At 65.1% G+C, this 17,375-nt stretch overlaps 3 protein-coding genes across 5 annotated transcripts; 1 reads left to right on the forward strand and 2 right to left on the reverse strand.

The window, feature by feature from the left end:
- The first annotated feature begins 24 nt into the window (after positions 1–24).
- On the forward strand, positions 25–5,639 carry PRPF19 (pre-mRNA processing factor 19). Its single transcript, XM_063332313.1, has 16 exons — positions 25–287; positions 722–871; positions 2,147–2,223; positions 2,325–2,466; positions 2,636–2,709; positions 2,816–2,878; positions 2,988–3,029; positions 3,128–3,202; positions 3,496–3,571; positions 3,813–3,922; positions 4,147–4,302; positions 4,390–4,459; positions 4,629–4,714; positions 4,893–5,063; positions 5,233–5,338; positions 5,484–5,639. Exons 1-16 carry the CDS (start codon positions 269–271, stop codon positions 5,579–5,581), a joined length of 1,515 nt encoding a protein of 504 aa, XP_063188383.1. The 5' UTR covers positions 25–268; the 3' UTR covers positions 5,582–5,639.
- A 239-nt stretch (positions 5,640–5,878) lies between these two features.
- ZP1 (zona pellucida glycoprotein 1) lies at positions 5,879–10,887 on the reverse strand. The gene is made up of 11 exons (XM_063332312.1): positions 10,711–10,887; positions 10,318–10,439; positions 8,742–10,224; positions 8,435–8,578; positions 8,147–8,331; positions 7,942–8,039; positions 7,547–7,674; positions 7,266–7,455; positions 7,030–7,180; positions 6,671–6,755; positions 5,879–6,552 (listed from the first exon to the last, which is right to left on the reverse strand). The coding sequence occupies exons 1-11, from the start codon at positions 10,865–10,867 to the stop codon at positions 6,446–6,448; spliced, it is 2,850 nt and encodes a 949-aa protein (XP_063188382.1). The 5' UTR covers positions 10,868–10,887; the 3' UTR covers positions 5,879–6,445.
- Positions 10,888–12,318: 1,431 nt separating this feature from the next.
- Positions 12,319–17,046, reverse strand: LOC134514476 (acyl-coenzyme A amino acid N-acyltransferase 1-like). 3 transcript variants are annotated; one of them, XM_063332346.1, is made up of 4 exons: positions 16,581–16,739; positions 14,448–14,917; positions 14,106–14,308; positions 12,319–13,037 (listed from the first exon to the last, which is right to left on the reverse strand). In XM_063332346.1, the coding sequence occupies exons 2-4, from the start codon at positions 14,908–14,910 to the stop codon at positions 12,450–12,452; spliced, it is 1,254 nt and encodes a 417-aa protein (XP_063188416.1). In that variant the 5' UTR covers positions 14,911–14,917; positions 16,581–16,739; the 3' UTR covers positions 12,319–12,449. The 3 variants fall into 3 exon arrangements, with proteins under 3 accessions (XP_063188416.1, XP_063188419.1, XP_063188417.1); XM_063332349.1 differs by having other exon boundaries at positions 16,524–16,739; XM_063332347.1 differs by lacking the exon at positions 16,581–16,739 and adding an exon at positions 16,953–17,046 and having other exon boundaries at positions 12,322–13,037.
- Between the last annotated feature and the right edge of the window lie 329 nt (positions 17,047–17,375).

The raw sequence follows: 17,375 nt of genomic DNA on the forward strand, positions 1-17,375 counted from the left end.
GCGGCGCGCGGGGCATGCCGGGAGGCGCCGTTCCCCGGGGGGGGGGGGGGGGGGGGTGAGAGAGAGAGAGTGTCGCGCGCTGGCGCGGTGCAGGCCGGGAGCGCTTCCGTTTCCGGCGGCGCCCGCGTGAGCCGTTGGGGACGTCGCGGCCGCCGCCGCGCGCGCCCGCCGGAACCGGAACCAGACCCAGAACCAGACCCAGAACCGGAGCCGCCACCGGAACCGGAGGGGGCCGCAGTCGGAGAGCGGTGGCTGCCCGGCGTCCGCCATGGCCCTCATCTGCTCCAGTGAGTGAGGAGGCCGCGGGGAAGGCCCCGAGGGGCGAGGGGTTGACCGGGAGGGGGTTACCGGGGCGGGAGGGTGACCGGGAGGGGGTTACCGGGAGGAGGATACTGGGCTGTGGGATTACCGGGCGGGCGATTACGAGGCTGCGGGGTTACGGGGGCTGGGGAGGTTACCGGGGCAGGGGATTACGGGCCTGTGGTATCCCGGGTTACCGGCAGGGGGATACAGGCCTGTAGGATTACCGTTTAGGGGTTACCAGGAGAGGGATACCGGGCTGTAGGGTTACCATTTAGGGATTTACCGAGCTGTGGGTGACCGTTAGGGGCTTACCGGGTTGTGAGGTTGCTGTTAGGGGCTTACTGGGCTCTAAGGCTGCTGCTTAGGGGTTTACCAGGAACGGTGCCGTAACCCCCGTTCTCATCCCTCCCTCCCCCAGTTTCCAACGAGGTGCCCGAGCACCCCTGCGTCTCCCCGGTCTCCAACCACGTCTACGAGCGGCGGCTGATCGAGAAATACATCGCCGAGAACGGCACCGACCCCGTCAACAACCAGCCACTCTCCGAGGAGCAGCTCATTGACATCAAAGGTGGCGGGACGGGACGGGGGGATGGTGGCGGTTCCCCCAGGGGAAGGCCCTGGCCACCGTGGCCGGTCTGGGGGGAGCTGGGAGTCCCTGTTGGGGGGTGGCACCCTGAGAAAGGATTTCCCGAGGGACATCCATGATGTTCTCCCCAGCGGAGTTCTTCAGGGGTTGGTGTTGGGATTGGTATCTTTGTCGGTGTCATGGACTGCGGGCTCAACTCAGCACATTTGCTGACAACACCTAGCTGTGTGGTGTCGTTGGCACACTGGAGGGAAGGGATGGCATCCAGAGGGAGCTGGACAGGCTTCAGAGGTGGGACCGTGCCAACCTCATGGAGTTCAACAAGGTGAAAGGTCCTGCACGTGGGCAGGGGCAATCCCAAGCGCAAATCCAGGCTGGGCGGAGAATGGCTGGAGAGCAGCCCTGCGGAGAAGGACTTGGGGGTGTTGGTGGACGAGAAGCTCAACACAAGCCGGCAACGTGCGTTGGCAGCCAGAAAGCCCCCCCGCAGCCTGGGCTGCATCCCCAGCAGCGTGGGCAGGGGGGCGAGGGGGGGATTCTGCCCCTCTGCTCCGCTCTGGGAGACCCCCCTGCAGTGCTGCCTCCAGCGCTGGGGCACCAACAGCAGAAGGACACAGAGCTGTTGGAGCGGGGCCAGAGGAGGCCCCGGAGATGCTGGGAGGGCTGGAGCCCCTCTGCTGGGAGGACAGGCTGAGAGAGCTGGGGGGGTTCAGCCTGGAGAAGAGAAGGCTCCGGGGAGACCTTCCAGCCCCTTCCAGGCCCTCAAGGGGCTCCAGGAAAGCTGGGGAGGGACTCTGGATCAGGGAGGGGAGCCGTGGGACGAGGGGGAAGGGTTTTCCACTGCAAGAGGGGAGATTTGGATGAGATATTGGGAAGAAATTGTTTGCTGTGAGGGTGGTGAGCCCCTGGCCCAGGTTGCCCAGAGGAGCTGTGGCTGCCCCATCCCTGGAGGGGTTCAAGGCCAGGTTGGACGGGGCTTGGAGCAACCTGGGCTGGTGGGAGGTGTCCCTGCCCAGGGCAGGGGACTGGAATGAGGTGATCTTTAAGGTCCCTTCCAACCCAAACCATTCTGTGATTCTATGATAAACCCACGATGCTCTCCCTGGTAGCCGGGGGAGGCAAACCGTCAGCCTGATGTGGTCAGAAAGCTGAGCTGCGGGGGTCAGGATGCTGGGGGACATACAGACAGCGGTGTCTAAAGCGATCGACAGGGGCGTTGAGGACACGATTAATGTGTTCATGCTCTCTCGTTGGCAGTTGCCCACCCCATCCGGCCCAAGCCTCCATCTGCCACGAGCATCCCAGCCATCCTGAAAGCTCTGCAGGATGAGTGGGTAAGTGCTGGGTCGTGGCTGGGAACGGAGCTGAGCGCCGGCAGCTGCCTGCACTGGGGCTGACGCCTTTCCCTGCCTGACTCGGCCTCCATCCCTGCTAGGATGCCGTCATGCTGCACAGCTTCACCCTCCGCCAGCAGCTGCAGACTACGCGCCAGGAGTTGTCCCACGCGCTCTACCAGCACGATGCCGCCTGCCGTGTCATTGCTCGGCTCACCAAGGAGGTCACCGCCGCCAGAGAAGGTGACGTGGGGTGGGGTGAGGGTTGTGGGTCTCGGGGAGAGGGAGCTGGGGAGGAGCGAGCAGCGTGTGGCCCAGCAGCAAGTAGTCTTGGTAGCGATCGCTGTGCTGGATGCGGTCTCCTTTCCCCTTCAATGTATGTTAAACTCACAGCTTTTCTCTGCCTCCGCAGCTCTGGCGACTCTGAAGCCACAGGCTGGTCTCATCGTGCCCCAGACGGTGCCATCCGCCCAGCCAAACGTGGCGGTGAGTCCCCACTGTCCCTCTTGGCACTTTTCCCCTCGGTCCTCCTGCTCGTTTTCCCTGCCTTCCCCCTCTGGGTGTAACCAGCCCCTTTTTCTGTCCCCTGCAGGGAGCTGGGGAGTCCATGGATCTGGGAGAACTTGCGGGCATGACCCCCGAGATCATCCAGAAGGTAAGAGGTCTTCTACTTGCGCTGCTACGGCCTTCGGCGGTGGCTTTTCTCCAGCCACCCTCCGTGGGAGCCCCAGGCAGTCTGTGACCACCCTCCTCTTGTTTTGCAGCTTCAAGACAAGGCTACGGTGCTGACCACGGAGCGTAAGAAGGTAAGTGGCCCCGTTTCGCTCCGAAGATGCTGCAGCAGCCAGGATGTGCCGTGCCCTGGGATGCTGATGTTTATCTTCTCACTGCTTTCCTTTTCCAGAGAGGCAAGACTGTTCCAGAGGAGCTGGTGAAGCCGGAGGAACTCAGCAAATACCGGCAGGTCGCCTCGCATGTGGTGAGTGCCGGGATGTGGGCAGCGGCTCGTAAACTCCCCCGTGCAGCTGGGCATCCGGGCCTCTCCTCTGCCGCTTCGCAGCATCGATAAGCGACAGATGTGCTGCTGGGCAGAGCAAGGAGGAGGCTCCTGACTCCGTGCCACGGCCAGCAGGGACCTGTGCTGGATTAGACGTGGCACAGCCTCCCGCTGTTGGAATGAAACGCCCTGGGCTCCCTCCAGGGCCTCTCATTTCTCTTTGGGGGCATTTTCTTGCTTGTGGCGTTAATCTGGCATCCTCCTACCTCGCGCAGGGGCTGCACAGCGCCAGCATCCCAGGGATCCTTGCCTTGGACCTCTGTCCTTCCGACACCAACAAGATCCTCACCGGTAAGGGAGCCTCCTCCGCTTGCTGGGGACTGTGTGGTGTCAGTTAAGAGCCTGCGGCTGCTTGGGAGCAGATCCCTTTCTTTGTGCTTTTGGGGTATAGAGGTGGGGCGAGGGGCGTGAGGGATTCTCTCACTTCGTGGCAAAGCTTCTCAGGATGGTGATCCCCAAGAAAAGTGGATGGACTTGGACTTGGTTGGCCACAGACTCCCGTCTCTCACCGCACCCTGCTTTGTTTTTCCAGGCGGGGCTGATAAAAACGTCATCGTCTTTGACAAGAGCTCGGAGCAGATCCTGGCGACACTCAAGGGGCACTCCAAGAAGGTTACCAGTGTTGTCTTCCACCCCTCTCAGGTGCGCTCAGGCCCGCGTTCGGCCTCTTCCCTCACAGCCAGGCTGCCCCAGATCGGGCTTTCTGGGCCCTTTTCTGGTGCTCTGTTCGGTCTCCGCCTCACGCGGACTGGGGATGGGCCAGTTCTTGCTCGTAGGGGGTTCTCCCAGATGGCGAGGTGAAAGTCTTTTGATTGTTTTTTTTTTTTTTTTTTTGTCCTTAACTTTCCTGCCTCATCTTTGTCTAGGATTTGGTGTTCTCAGCTTCTCCCGATGCTACTATTCGCATCTGGTCTGTGCCCAACGCCTCGTGCGTGCAGGTTGTCCGTGCCCACGAGGGCTCCGTGACGGGGCTGAGCCTCCACGCGACAGGTGACTACCTCCTCAGCTCTTCCGATGACCAGGTGAGACCCGTCCCTGCACCACAGACCACCCCCCCTCACTCCTGCTTCTCCTCCATCTGTACTCATCGCACTGGTCCTTTCTTCCAGTACTGGGCTTTCTCGGATATCCAGACAGGCCGTGTCCTCACCAAGGTGACGGATGAGAGCTCTGGCTGTGGTAAGCCTTGTAGATGAGTATTCCCACCCTGGGGGGGCTGTTGCGAGCCTGCGGAGAAGGGATTTTTCTCCCTGTGGGTTCCTGGAGATCACAAGGACTCGTGGGGGGGGATTGGGTGTCAGAAAATGTCCTCAACCCTCTGAATTTCCCTCTCCCTGTGTCTCCGCAGCTCTCACCTGCGCCCAGTTCCACCCGGACGGGCTCATTTTTGGGACAGGGACGATGGACTCTCAGATCAAGATCTGGGATCTGAAGGTAGGGCCGCCCCTGGGGGTGTGGGGGTGCAGCGTGTTGGGGGGGAAGCTCGGTTTGATGCCCAGCAGAGTGTTTAATCCAAGGCGTGGTGCCTTTTTCTGCTGGAGCGGGGCTTTGAGGAACCTCTTCTGAATTTGTCCCCAAAAATACAGCCTGTCCCTAACTGCCTTGTCCTCAGGAACGCACCAACGTGGCCAACTTCCCGGGACATTCCGGCCCCATCACCAGCATCGCCTTCTCCGAGAACGGCTACTACCTGGCCACGGCGGCGGACGATTCTTCTGTCAAGCTCTGGGATTTGCGTAAGCTCAAGAACTTCAAGACGTTGCAGCTGGACAATAACTTTGAGGTGTGTGACCGTCCCCTTTTCCCCCCTGATGGCCTGGCAAGCTCCTCTCCCAGTGCCCACCATTCCGACTGTGCTCCTCCGCTTCGGGGGACGCTGACACGGAGGTGCTGCCTCCCCCCGAGAGTTTCCTGGCCTTGTTCTGAAGCTTCGTTCTCCTTCTCCTCCGCAGGTGAAGTCTCTCATCTTTGACCAGAGCGGCACCTACCTGGCCCTGGGCGGGACGGACGTCCAGATCTACATCTGCAAGCAGTGGACGGAAATCCTCCACTTCACAGGTGAGGAGTGGGGGGGGCTGTAGTGGGGCGCAGGAGGCGTGTAGGTCCCCTCCTGCGGAGAGGAAACGCTCTCCTGGGTCTGCGGGGAGCGGACGGGATTTAACTCCGCTCGGCGGCGTAACCACGGGCTGTTTTCCTTCCCCAGAGCACAGCGGTCTCACCACGGGAGTGGCTTTCGGCCACCACGCCAAGTTCATTGCCTCCACGGGCATGGACCGGAGCCTCAAGTTCTACAGCCTGTAGCCCCAGAGGTTGGGCCGGGGTTTCGCTGTCGTGCTGGGCTTTGGGAGTGGGGGGGTTGGGGTGGGGGGGGGGAATATATCGGGGTGGGGAGGGAGGGAGGGAAGCAAATGATTCAGTACTTCTCCGCACTCCCCTGCTGTAGCTGTTGGCAGAGGGAGGTGGTGGTGGGGGGGGAAAGTTGGATGTCGCCTTCCCCGTGCTTCATGGATTTGTTGCTTTAGTTTTTTTTCTTTTCCAGTTTCGTGTGCGCGTCTCCTTGTCTCCTCTCTTTTTTTTTTTTTTTTTTTTTTTTTTCCCCTTTCTGGCTTTAGATTCTGTTTTGTGCTTGTAATTTGATGCAACAAAAGGCTCCCACCCCCCCCCCCAACCCCGGCACGCTTGGTGGATGCTTGCGGCCGCCGGGATTGCGGCGGGGATGGATGTGTGGAAGGAAGGGAGGGAGGGGGGGGGGAGGGAAGGGGGAGGGCAGGGCTGCGCAGGTTTTGTAAGCAGTGGTCTAGTTTCGTTATGGAAATAAAGAACTATTCACCCTGGCGGCGCGTGCCAGCCCCTGGTGTCCCGGGAGTAAGGAAGGCTCCTGGGAAGGTGTAGCACAGAGGAGAGGAGGCTGTGACAGAGCCGGGGCCACCAGCTCTGGGCCAGGGAACCCTCCTCTTTCCTCCCGTCCCCCGCGGACAAACCACCCCCGCCGCCTCTGGGTTTGTTTTTCCAGCGTGGATTTATTTTGCCAGCTTGCCCCGAGATGTCAGGCTGGAGGCAGGAGCTGCGCGTGGGAGGAAGATGAGGAAGAGGAGAGTTTAGTTAGAGCTGGGATGAAGGCGAAATTTAGGAATTCGGAGGGGCGCTCACCCGGCGCCTTCGGGCTCAGCCTCGCCGCAGCTTGGGGACCTTCGGCAAGGCGATGCGTCCCTGGGAGGTCACTGTGCCCACGGCTTCAGCTCTCCTCCTGTCCCCCAGAGACCGACGGGCACCTGCGGAGGAGCAGGGGGTTGGCGTAGAAAGCCTGGGGGGGGCTGGCAGAGCAGAGATCCTCCCCCCGTGGCTACCTGCCGAGGGGGCAGGCAAGGAGCTGGTGGCACCCAGACTTACGTGAGGGCACTCCCAGCTGGCAGGAGGGACGGCAGGGCTCGGGCTGCGCCAGGTGGCACACCGAGGCACTGCATGAGATGTACACCTGGAAGCCAGGGGTGGGCCAGCATCAGTGGCTGATGGTACTGGGGGCCCCGGAGGTTCTGGGGACCCCCGAGGAAGGTGCTCCAAGCCCCCAGGAACACCCCCCCCAAGCAGCGTGTGGCGTTGCGGGTCCAGGGCACGGAGCAACATGGGGCAGTGATGCTGCGCCAGCACCGTGGGCAGCCGGGGGTTTGCTCAGGAGAGGTGCTGGGGCGGGGGTTGGGGGTGTGGGGACGGGGGCTTGCCAACACTGGGGGGCTCAGGGGGACCCTCACCTCTCCCTCCAGCACCGCCATGGTTGGGGGCTCCACGAAGGTGAAGGTGGAGATGACGAAGCGCTGGTAGTGGCTCGGGAAGGGCAGCTGCGGCGAGGCCGGTCCCACGGGGACAAGTTGGGTCCTGTAGTTGTCCCCGGCGTAGGGGCAGCTGGGCGTGCGAGAGGGACCTCCAGTTGGTGCGGGTGCCCCCCCCCCCCGGCCTCCTCTCCCTCCTCCGCTTCCCCCCTGCTCACCCGTCCACCAGGATGGGCCACTGGGGCTCGGCCGCGGCGTCGGGGCTGGGGGCCGCCCAGCAGTGGTGCAGGACCAGCACCAGGTTGGGGTCCGTCTTCTGCAGGAGGCGAACCTCCACGTAGATGGGGTCCCGGAGCACCCTCACCAAGGGGTAGTCGCCATCGGGGTGGTAGGAGCTGTAGCTCTCGTCTGGGGGAAGGGCGAGAGGCTGAGTGGGATGGGGGGGCGGTGACGGAGAGGAGGCGGCGGAGGGGGGGGTGACAATGGATGGGTTGCTCACCGGTGGCGATGCGCAGCTGGAGCCCGAGCGGCCCCGCCATGGCCACGGGGGTGGCCGTGGGGGGCACAGCCACCTCCATGCGGAGCGGCAGGAGGTCGCTGGCGTTGTAGACGCAGCGAGCTTGGAGGCTGGGGGGGGGCAGAGAAGACCTGGATGCCCCCAGCTATGTCCCCCAGTCCCCCCCACACACACCCCATGGCACCATCTCCCCCAGCCCAAGGAGGGGTGGGTGCCGCAGGGGTCCCCATTCCCACCAGCAAGCCACCGGTGGCCAAGGAGGGCGGGGAACTGGTCCGGAGGGTGCTGCAGGCAGAGGGGGAGCAGGACGGGCTTTGCCGAGGCGGGGGCGGGGGGTGTCCCATCTTTCTGCCCGCCTTTGCCCACCCTCCCCTTACATGTAGATGCTGTCGCGTGTGATGGAGCCGCGGGGGGAGCCCTGGACGTCGATGGTGGAGATCAGCTGGTTCTCATAGATCAGCTGGTCCTCGATCACCTGGGGCGGACACGCGGAGGGGGTCAGGGTCCCCCGCCATCGCTCTGAGCGGCTGCCGGGGGGGGGGCGGTGGGGGGAGCAGGCCGGGGGGGGTGTCACATCCCTACCTGGACGGTGGTGCCGCATTGGGTGACGGGGAAGCGGAACATGACGAAGGTCTCGGTCACCCTGAGGGGCTCGCAGCCCGGCTGACCGCTGGCCAGGCGCACGCTGTCCAGGTTGTAGGGTTGGGTGGCGAGTCCCCGCGGCACCACCAGGACGAAGTGCCCGTCCAGCAGGCACCGCACGGTGGCTGCGGCACACGAGGGACCGTCCCCATCAGCCTGCGGGCGGCTGCCGGCCCAAGGCGGTGGGGTGATGGGGAACGGCCCCGGGGACCCGGCTCAGAGTCCTACCCGTGTTGCCGTAATAGCAGGGCGCCGCGCGGTCCATGTCATCGTAGCAGCAGCCCGCCTGCAGGCAGCCCTCCCGGCCCTGGGGGGCCAAGCAGGGCATCCTCCCCACCGTCACCTGGCACTGCTCCCGCGTCAGCTGGGTGCCTGGGGTGGCGGAGAGGGGAACGCTGCCCTGGGCGTCCCCTTGAGCATCCCACCCGAGCGTCCCTCTGCCAAAGCATCCTCACAGCCGTGACCTGCCGCTTCGGGGGACGCGGAGGAGGACCCAGCCCCGGCTGCCCCCCTCCATCTCCCCACCTTGGCTTACCTGCCCCTGGCGAGGGGTAGAAAAGAGCCGTGGATTGCAGCAGACTGGCCTGGGATTGAAGCCCGGGACGCAACAAGCCGGGCTGGGCTTGGGGCTGCAGTCCCGGACGCACCAAACTGGGTTGGAGCTGAGCCTGAAGTCCTGGACGTACCAAACCCGGGCGAGACTGGAGTCCCGGATGCGCTAAACCCGGCCGGGGATGGTTGGCATGGACCAGTCCGGTTTGGCTCTGGAGAGCTGGGCCCACCAAGCCGGATTGGGACTGGGAACCGGCGCGAGGCAGCCCAGTTTGACTCTGGAGCCCGGGGCGGAGGAGACCAGTTTGGGAATGTGTCTGGTGGCTGGGGCGAGTTAAACCCGGCTGGTTTTGGGGGTGAGCTCCAGAGCGTACGAAGCCTGCTTGAGTCTGGGCACCAGCGTGCGTCAGCCCGGGCTGGTTTTGGGGCTGGAGCCCTGGATGAAGAAGACCTGGTTGGTTTTGAGCTCCAGGGTGCACCAACCCGGGCCGGTTTGGGGTATGACCCCCTGGTAGAAGACGACCTGGTTGGTTTTGAGCTCCAGGGTGGATCAACCCAGGATGGTTTTGGGGCTGGAGCCCTGGATGAAGAAGACCTGGTTGGTTTTGAGCTCCAGGGTGCAACAACCCAGGCTGGTTTGCGGTCTGAACCCCCAGGCGATGGAGCCCTGGTTGGTTTTGAGCTCCAGGATGCACCAACCCAGGCTGGTTTTGGGTCTGAACCCCTGGTAGAAGATGACCTGGTTGGTTTTGAGCCCCAGGATGCACCAGCCTGGGCTGGTTTGGGGTCTGAAGCCCCGGGTGAAGGAGCCCAGGCTGGTTTTGGGTCTGAACCCCGAGGCGATGGAGCCCTGGTTGGTTTTGAGCCCCAGGATGCACCGACCCAGGCTGGTTTTGGGTCTGAACCCCTGGTAGAAGATGACCCGGTTGGTTTTGAGCCCCAGGATGCACCAACCCAGGCTGGTTTTGAGTCTGAAGCCCTGGGTGAAGGAGCCCAGGCTGGGCTGGGGGCTGCATCCCTGGGCGTATTAAACCCCTCTGGGGTTGGGTGCCGGGATGAACCATGCCTGGCTGGGGCTGAAGGCCCTGGAGAACGTGGCCAGGCTGGGGCTGAAGCCCTGGACGAACCCCGCTGGGCTGGGGCTGCAGCCCGGGGTGCACCAGGACGGGCTGGGTCTGAGCCACGGGGTGAACCTGCTCCGAGGGGACTTGGGGTGCCGGGACGGTGAGGGCGGACTGGGACACTTGCTGCGGGCCACCAGGCTGGGCCTTGGGGATAAGGACATCGGCCTGGCTTTGGTGGACGCTGTTGCCCCGGCCGTCTCGCTGCTCGGTGCCCACGTTGCCACCCGTGAGGATCTCGTAGTCCCTCAGCTGCGGGCAGGTCATGTTGACTTGGTAGGAGGCAGCCAGGACCCCGTTGAGCAGCAGCTCCTCCAGCTGCACCCTCAGGACGTAGCGGTCCTCCTGCGGCATGGCGGGGCGGGGGGACGGGGACGGTCACCCCCAGCCCGCCAGCACCACGCTGGGGGGGGACCGTGGGAGGGACAGGAACCTCACCTTGACCAGGACATGGCAGCCCTCGTAGCCGGAGGAGAAGATGACGGCGCCGTCCGCCCCGGTGTTGAGCCAGTGGAGGCAGATGGAGCAGTTGGCCACGTCAAAGTGGGTGCCGAACTCATCTATGGCGGGGGGGGGGGACACGACACCATGGGCACGGGTGGGGGTGGTGTGTGAGGTGGCACAACCGGGTGCCGTGATGCTCAGAACCCCGCCCCGTACCAAAAACTCATCCAAACCATTGGGCTCATCCCACCCGGGCACCCGCACCCCGGTTTTGGGGTAAGCCCAGGGAGATTCGGCACGTGTCACCCCAAGGAGGTCCTGGCGGGGGCCGGGGGGGGGTGGGGGGGGTCTCACACCCACCCCCCCACCCACCCACCCCCGACTCACCCATGACTTTGAAGCGGACGGTGCGGCCGCGGGAGGGGTAGGCCAGCAGCTGCATGCCGTAGTCCCCGCAGTCGTAGCGGTACCGCAGGAGCGAGACGGCGGCTCCCGGCCCCGGGTGCAAGAGGAGGAGCAGGAAAAAGGAGAAACTCCGTCCCATGGCGGCGGCGGGCGATGCCGGAGCACGGGGCTCTGCGGGGGGCAGCGGATTTATACCCGACCGGCTGGGACGTGGCGGGGGGGTGGGGGATCAGATGACCCGTGGGGGCCATGCTGGGACGGTGCCTCCTGCCCCGTGGCGAGGGGACGAGCTCTGCCCAGGGCTCCTCGCTCCCTTGCCGCCGGTGACCTCGCTGCCCTCGGCCCCGCCGTCACCTCCCGTGGCCGTGCCGGGGTGACCGGGGCGGGAACCGAGAGCTTTTCGAAGAAACGCTTTATCCCGTGGTGGGAGACCCTGGAGATGCCGAACCATCGGAGCGGGAGGATGCCCGCCTCCCTCCTTGCCGGTGGGGGACAGCGGTGGCATCTGGCTCCCCCATGGACCGCCCCGGGGCAGCGGTGGGACTGGGAACCTGTGGAGGGAGCGTGGTGGCACGGCTCCAGCGAGGTCTGGGGAGCTGGGAATTGGGTCGTCGTTCCCCCAAATCCCCGCTCCCGGTGGCTGCACGATGGCACGGGGGGGGAGGGGGGACCGAAAGCCCTTCGAAGACAAACGCTTTGTCCCACGGGAGACGAGGAGCGGGGAGAAACTCTTCCTGCCAACGGGGAACGGGGGTCCCCAGGGCCACCCCTCGTCCCAGCCGTCACCCTCCGCGGCACCCCACTCTCCTGCCTGGCGGGCTGGGTGCTGCCCTCGCCCCACAGCAAGGCCGGGGGGGGGTGGTGTGTGGGGGGTGTGGGTCCCACCAGCTGTGCCATGGAGGGGGGTGCAGAGGTCCCCGCCGGAAGGCCAACGGGGGGCCGGCGGCGGTGGCCAAACGGTGCCTGGATGGGCAACAAAAAGCCGGAGCCGAGTTTTGCTGACGACCTGGGCTGGGGAAGAAGGACTTTGGGCTCCCGGGGAGCGCGGGGGGGGGGAAGGTGCTGCTGAGCGCGGCGGGTTTGCGGGTTCCCGCTGCCTCCCTTCCCCCCCCCCCCCACCCCCCCAGGAGTTTCCCTTCTGGGGCTTATCTTTATTGCAGGCTACAACTGAGTCACCCCCGTCCCGTCCCCCCCCCTCCCCGCGGGTCACGGCCGGCTCCTGCACCCTGTACCGGGTGGGAACGTGCCCCTTTGCCACCCTCCACCCCAGCCCGAGTGCCAGCCTCAGCCCTTTTTTTCTTTTTTTTTTTTTTTTTTTTTTTTTTGGGGGGGGGGGGCGGTGGTTAAATCCCTCCCATCCTCGGCCTTCCCAGGGGAAAACCCACCCCCAGCTGCCAGCACCGAAGCCGGGCTCATGGTGAAAGGGTGCGTGGAGATGTGGGGGGGGGGGTGGTGGAGATGCGGGGCGGGGGGGGGGTTGTTGGCTGTAGCCTCCCCCTCTAAAACCTTAATGACCTCACTAAAGAGTGGTATCAGCTACAGCGACACCCCCAAAACCCCCATATATATATATATAAGGGTCCTCACCAGGACCTGGTGTCCCCCCCACCATGAGACCAGGCAGTGGCAGCTGTCAGGGTGCGTTTTATTAAGTGGGGTGACAACCCCGGGGGGGGGGGAGATGGGGACAGCCCCGTCCCCTTCTCCCCTCCCCGCGGCCATCACAGCTTCATGGTGGCGGCGGGACCCAAGTGGAGCTCCAAGAACTGGACGATCTCCTGCCACGAGTGCTCCTGGGCTTTGGCGTGGGCTTGGGCTTCACCCCCCCACACCACCGGCCGGGGGGTTCCTCGGATGCTGGAGATGCTACAGAGCGGGGAACCGGGGGGCTCGATCAAATGGCCGGCTCCGGGGTAGGAGAGGACGCGACCGCTCTCCGGTGGCATCCGGGCCATGGCCAACTCGGCGAAGAGCTTGCTGTTGAAGCTGCGGTCGGCCTCCCCCACCACGAAGAGGACTTTCCCTCGGATCTTCTCCACCGGGATGGCCGAGGCGCTGTAGGCGGGGTCCCGGGGGTCGGCGAAGATGGCCGAGTTGTCCAAGGCCCCCATCTCGGTGAAGATCATGCGCTCGGTGAAGTAGGGGATGGGGGGGATGCGGATGTCCTTGTAGACCAGCGGGTTGCCGTGCAGGAAGGCCGTGCCGTTGATCCACACCGTGGCCACCACCTGGGGGAGGAAGGTGGCCATGGCCAGGGCCACCTCGGCTCCTTTGGAGACGCCGACGACACCCAGGCCGGGGCCTCGCACCTGCAGAGGGGGGAAACGGAGACAGCTGGCAGCACTGCTCGCTGGGACGTCACCGGGATGTCCCCAGTCACCAGGACAACCCACATGCTGGGACGTCCCTGGTCACCAGCACATCCCACCCACTGGGACGTCCCCAGGCACCAGGACAACCCCAGTCACGAGGGCAACCCGCTTACTGGGACATCCCTGGTCACCAGGACATCCCACCCACTGGGACGTCCCTTGTCACCTGTATATCCTGCTCACTGGGATGTCCCCAGTCACCAGGACATCCCTGCTTGCGCCCAGGACATCCCCAGATCACCAGGACATCCCTGGTCCCCAGGACATCCTGCTCACTGGGACGTCACCAGGACATCCCGCTCACTGGGACATCCGTGGTCACTGGGGCATCTTGCTCATTGGGATGTCCCCAGTCACTAGGATATCCCACTCACTGGGATGTCCCCAGTCACCAGGACATCCCTGCTTGCCAGGACATCCCCAGATCACCAGGACATCCATGGTCACCAGGACATCCCACTCACTGGGACGTCCCTGCTCCTCAGGACATCCTGCTTAGGTCCCCAGTCACTAGGATATCCTACTCACTGGGATGTCACCAGGACATTCCTGGTTGCCAGGATGTCCCCAGATCACCAGGAGATCCTGGTCACCAGGACATCCTGCTCACTGGGACATCCCTTGTCACCAGGACATACCACTCATTGGGACGTCCATGGTCACCAGGACATCCTGCTCACTGGGATGTCCTCAGTCGCCATTACATTCCTGCTTGCAAGGACATCCCCAGATCATCAGGACATCCTGATCCCAGGACATCCCTGGGCATGAGGACATCCTGCTCACTGGGACATCACCAGGACATCCCACTCATTGGAACATCCCTGGTCGCCGGGACATCCCACTCACCGGGACATCCCTGGTCGCCAGGACATCCCGCTCACTGGGCCATCCTCAGTCACCAGAACATCTTGCTTATCAGGATGACCCCCGTTCCCCAGGACACCCCTCCTCACCAGGACGTCCCTGCTCGCAGGGGCCACCCGTTGCTCCGCAAAGGCTCACCTTGGGGTGCCGGAGGAGCAGCTCGGCCGCCTCCTCGAAATACTCCAGATCCAGCTGGGTCAGGGCGCGGGGCAGGTCGTCGTAGGCGAAGAAGGCCAGTGCCAGCACCGCGAAACCCCGGCTGGCCAGTAACCCCGCCCGGAACTCAATGAGGCCACCCGCGCCCCCAAACAGGTCGATCACCCCCGGGAAGGGTCCCGGTCCTGCGGGCAACCAGAGAAACCGTCACCGATGAAGGAGAGGAGCCACCGGTGCCATCCCACGTGCCAGGATGTCCCCGGTGGGACAAAGCCGGGCTACCCTGGAGCCGGGGGGGGGGTTCCCCCGCATCCCGTTTCTCACCGGGTGGCAAGAAGAGAGCCCCGCGGACCCTGCCCTCCCGGATGGGCACCCGCTGGACGCCGGGACCCACGTACCACCGCTGGGCTTCGCAGGAGGCCAGCGGCTGGTCCTGGGGCCCGGTGACCAGGTGGAGGCCATCGAAGACCTCCAGCCGGACGAGGAAAGGGCTGCCGGCCACGTCCCGTTTGACCAGGCGTCGGAAGAGGGTGTCGGGCTGGAGGAACCAGAAGAGCCCCATGGGCCAGACGCCGGCGTAGCTGCCCCCCGTGGCGGCATGGCGGCTGGGGTCCACCTCCCCCGTCCCGTCGGCGTGGAAGAAGGCCCGGGACTGGAAACACTGGCCGTGCTCGTCCGTCAGCGAGGCCCGCAGGGTGACGAGCTGGGAAGGGGACAGTCCCCGCACCTGCACCTGCACCGGCCGGTCGGCCAGCGAGGACTGCGGCGTCACCGTCACCTCCACCATGGCGTACCTGGGGAGGGAGATGAGCGTCCCACCGTCACCCTGCCCCCGGGGAGGGGGCTGCTTGGTGGCCCACCGCGGGCTGGCAGCAGGGGACTGTCCCCAGAGACGGCACTTGGGGACAACGCGATGGCGCTTGCAGCCCACCTGGTCCCGCTGGCACCCCTCCTTCCCCGCTCCCCCCCTCCCTGAGGACATGCAGCACCCACAAACCCCTCCAAACCCCTCCAGCAGCCCCCAGGCCCCTCCATCAGACCCCCAAACCCTTCCGGCAGCCCCCCAGACCCCTCCAGCAGCCCCCAAACCTCTCCAGCAGCCCCCCAAAACCCTGCCAGCAGCCCCTCAAGCCCACCCAGCAGCCCCCCAAGCCTCTCCACCAGCCCCCAAACCCTTCCAGAAGCCCCCCCAAGCCCCTCCCATAGCCCCCCAAACCCCTCCAGCAGCCCCCCAAAACCCTTCCAGCAGCCCCCCAAGCCCACCCAGCAGCCCCCCAAGCCTCTCCACCAGACCCCAAGCCCTTCCAGGAGCCCCCCAAACCCTTCCAGCAGCTCCCAAGCCCTTCCAGGAGCCCCCTAAACCCTTCTAGCAGCCCCCCAAACCCCTCCAGCAGCCCCGAAGCCCCTCCAGCAGCCCCCCAAGCCTCTCCAGCAGCCCCCAAGCCCTTCCAGGAGCCCCCCAAACCCTTCCAGCAGCTCCCAAGCCCCTCCTGCAGCCCCCCAAACCCCTCTAGCCACCGCCCAAACTCTTCCATCGGCCCCCCAACCTCTCCATCAGCCCCCCCAAACCCTTTCATCAGCCCCCAAACCCCTCCAGCAGCCCCCCAAGCCCTTCCATCAGCCCCCAAACCCTTCCAGCAGCCCCCCACACCCCTCCAGCAGCCCCCAAGCCCCTCCCGCAGCCCCCCAAACCCCTCTAGCCACCGCCCAAACTCTTCCATCGGCCCCCCAACCTCTCCATCAGCCCCCCCAAACCCTTCCATCAGCCCCCAAACCCCTCCAGCACCCCCCCAAGCCCTTCCATCAGCCCCCAAACCCTTCCATCAGCCCCCCACATCCCTCCAGCAGCCCCCAAGCCCCTCCCGCAGCCCCCCAAACCCCTCTAGCCACCGCCCAAACTCTTCCATCGGCCCCCCAACCTCTCCATCAGCCCCCCCAAACCCTTTCATCAGCCCCCAAACCCCTCCAGCACCCCCCCAAGCCCTTCCATCAGCCCCCAAACCCTTCCATCAGCCCCCCACATCCCTCCAGCAGCCCCCAAGCCCCTCCCGCAGCCCCCCAAACCCCTCTAGCCACCGCCCAAACTCTTCCATCGGCGCCCCAACCTCTCCATCAGCCCCCCCAAACCCTTTCATCAGCCCCCAAACCCCTCCAGCAGCCCCCCAAGCCCTTCCATAAGCCCCCAAACCCTTCCAGCAGCCCCCCACACCCCTCCAGCAGCCCCCAAGCCCCTCCCGCAGCCCCCCAAACCCCTCTAGCCACCGCCCAAACTCTTCCATCGGCCCCCCAACCTCTCCATCAGCCCCCCCAAACCCTTTCATCAGCCCCCAAACCCCTCCAGCAGCCCCCAAGCCCTTCCATCAGCCCCCCACACCCCTCCAGCAGCCCCCCCAAACCTGCCTGGCAGCAGGGACAGCCGCAGAGACCCCCCTTTTCCTTCTGTCCCCCAGCACCCACCGTCCCCTCTCTCTGTCCTCCTCCTCTGCACCCCGGGGCCGGAGCAGGGTTGGGGAGCAGGGCCAAGCTGGGGGCAGGGGCTACGAGCCCCCCCAGTCGCTGTTTGCCCCCCCCCACCCCGGCCCTGTTGCACGGCGGGGAAGCCGGGCAGGCCGCGGCAAGCGGGCAGGGAGCCCGGCAAAGTTCTGGCTATGGCCCAGCTTTGGGAGGAGACACCGACTTCGCTCACGTACCAGTTCGCCCATGGACGCCCCGCCAGGAAAACGGCCCCCCCACCCCCCCCCTGCCTCTTCCCCCTGCCAATAAATAAAGCCCTGGGTGCCCCGCAAAGCCCCGAAGCCACGGGGATGGGCTCCAAGGCCCCCCTCTTACCCGGCCGCGAGCGGCGGTGCAGCTGTGGGGAGGGAGTGGGTGGGAGAGGCAGGGCTCTACACGCCTCGCACCCGCTTCTATCGCCCGGGCAATCATTAACCCGGGGAAGTTGGTGGGGCAGAGCCCTCCTGCCCCATGACCCCGAGCCAGGCTGGCAACCGCCCCACGGCTCCGCTGCACCCCACAGCTCCTGCCAGGTCATTCACCCCCGGGCTTGGGGCGGGGGAACCTTCCCCCCCCACCCCACTTCCCACTCAGGGGGAAACAACAGGGAGCTTTGCCCCCGCCTCTCCCCCCGCCCCGGGTTTGGATGCCCTGAGATGCCCCCAGCCCGTGATTAACCCACCCCCGTGCTTCGCTCCACCTCGGGGGGCGTCAGGGCCAGCTCCCCCCATGGCCACTGCCCATCCTGGGGTCACCTCA

Source organism: Chroicocephalus ridibundus, chromosome 4, assembly GCF_963924245.1.
Source record: "Chroicocephalus ridibundus chromosome 4, bChrRid1.1, whole genome shotgun sequence".
Classification (NCBI taxonomy): Eukaryota; Metazoa; Chordata; class Aves; order Charadriiformes; family Laridae; genus Chroicocephalus; species Chroicocephalus ridibundus.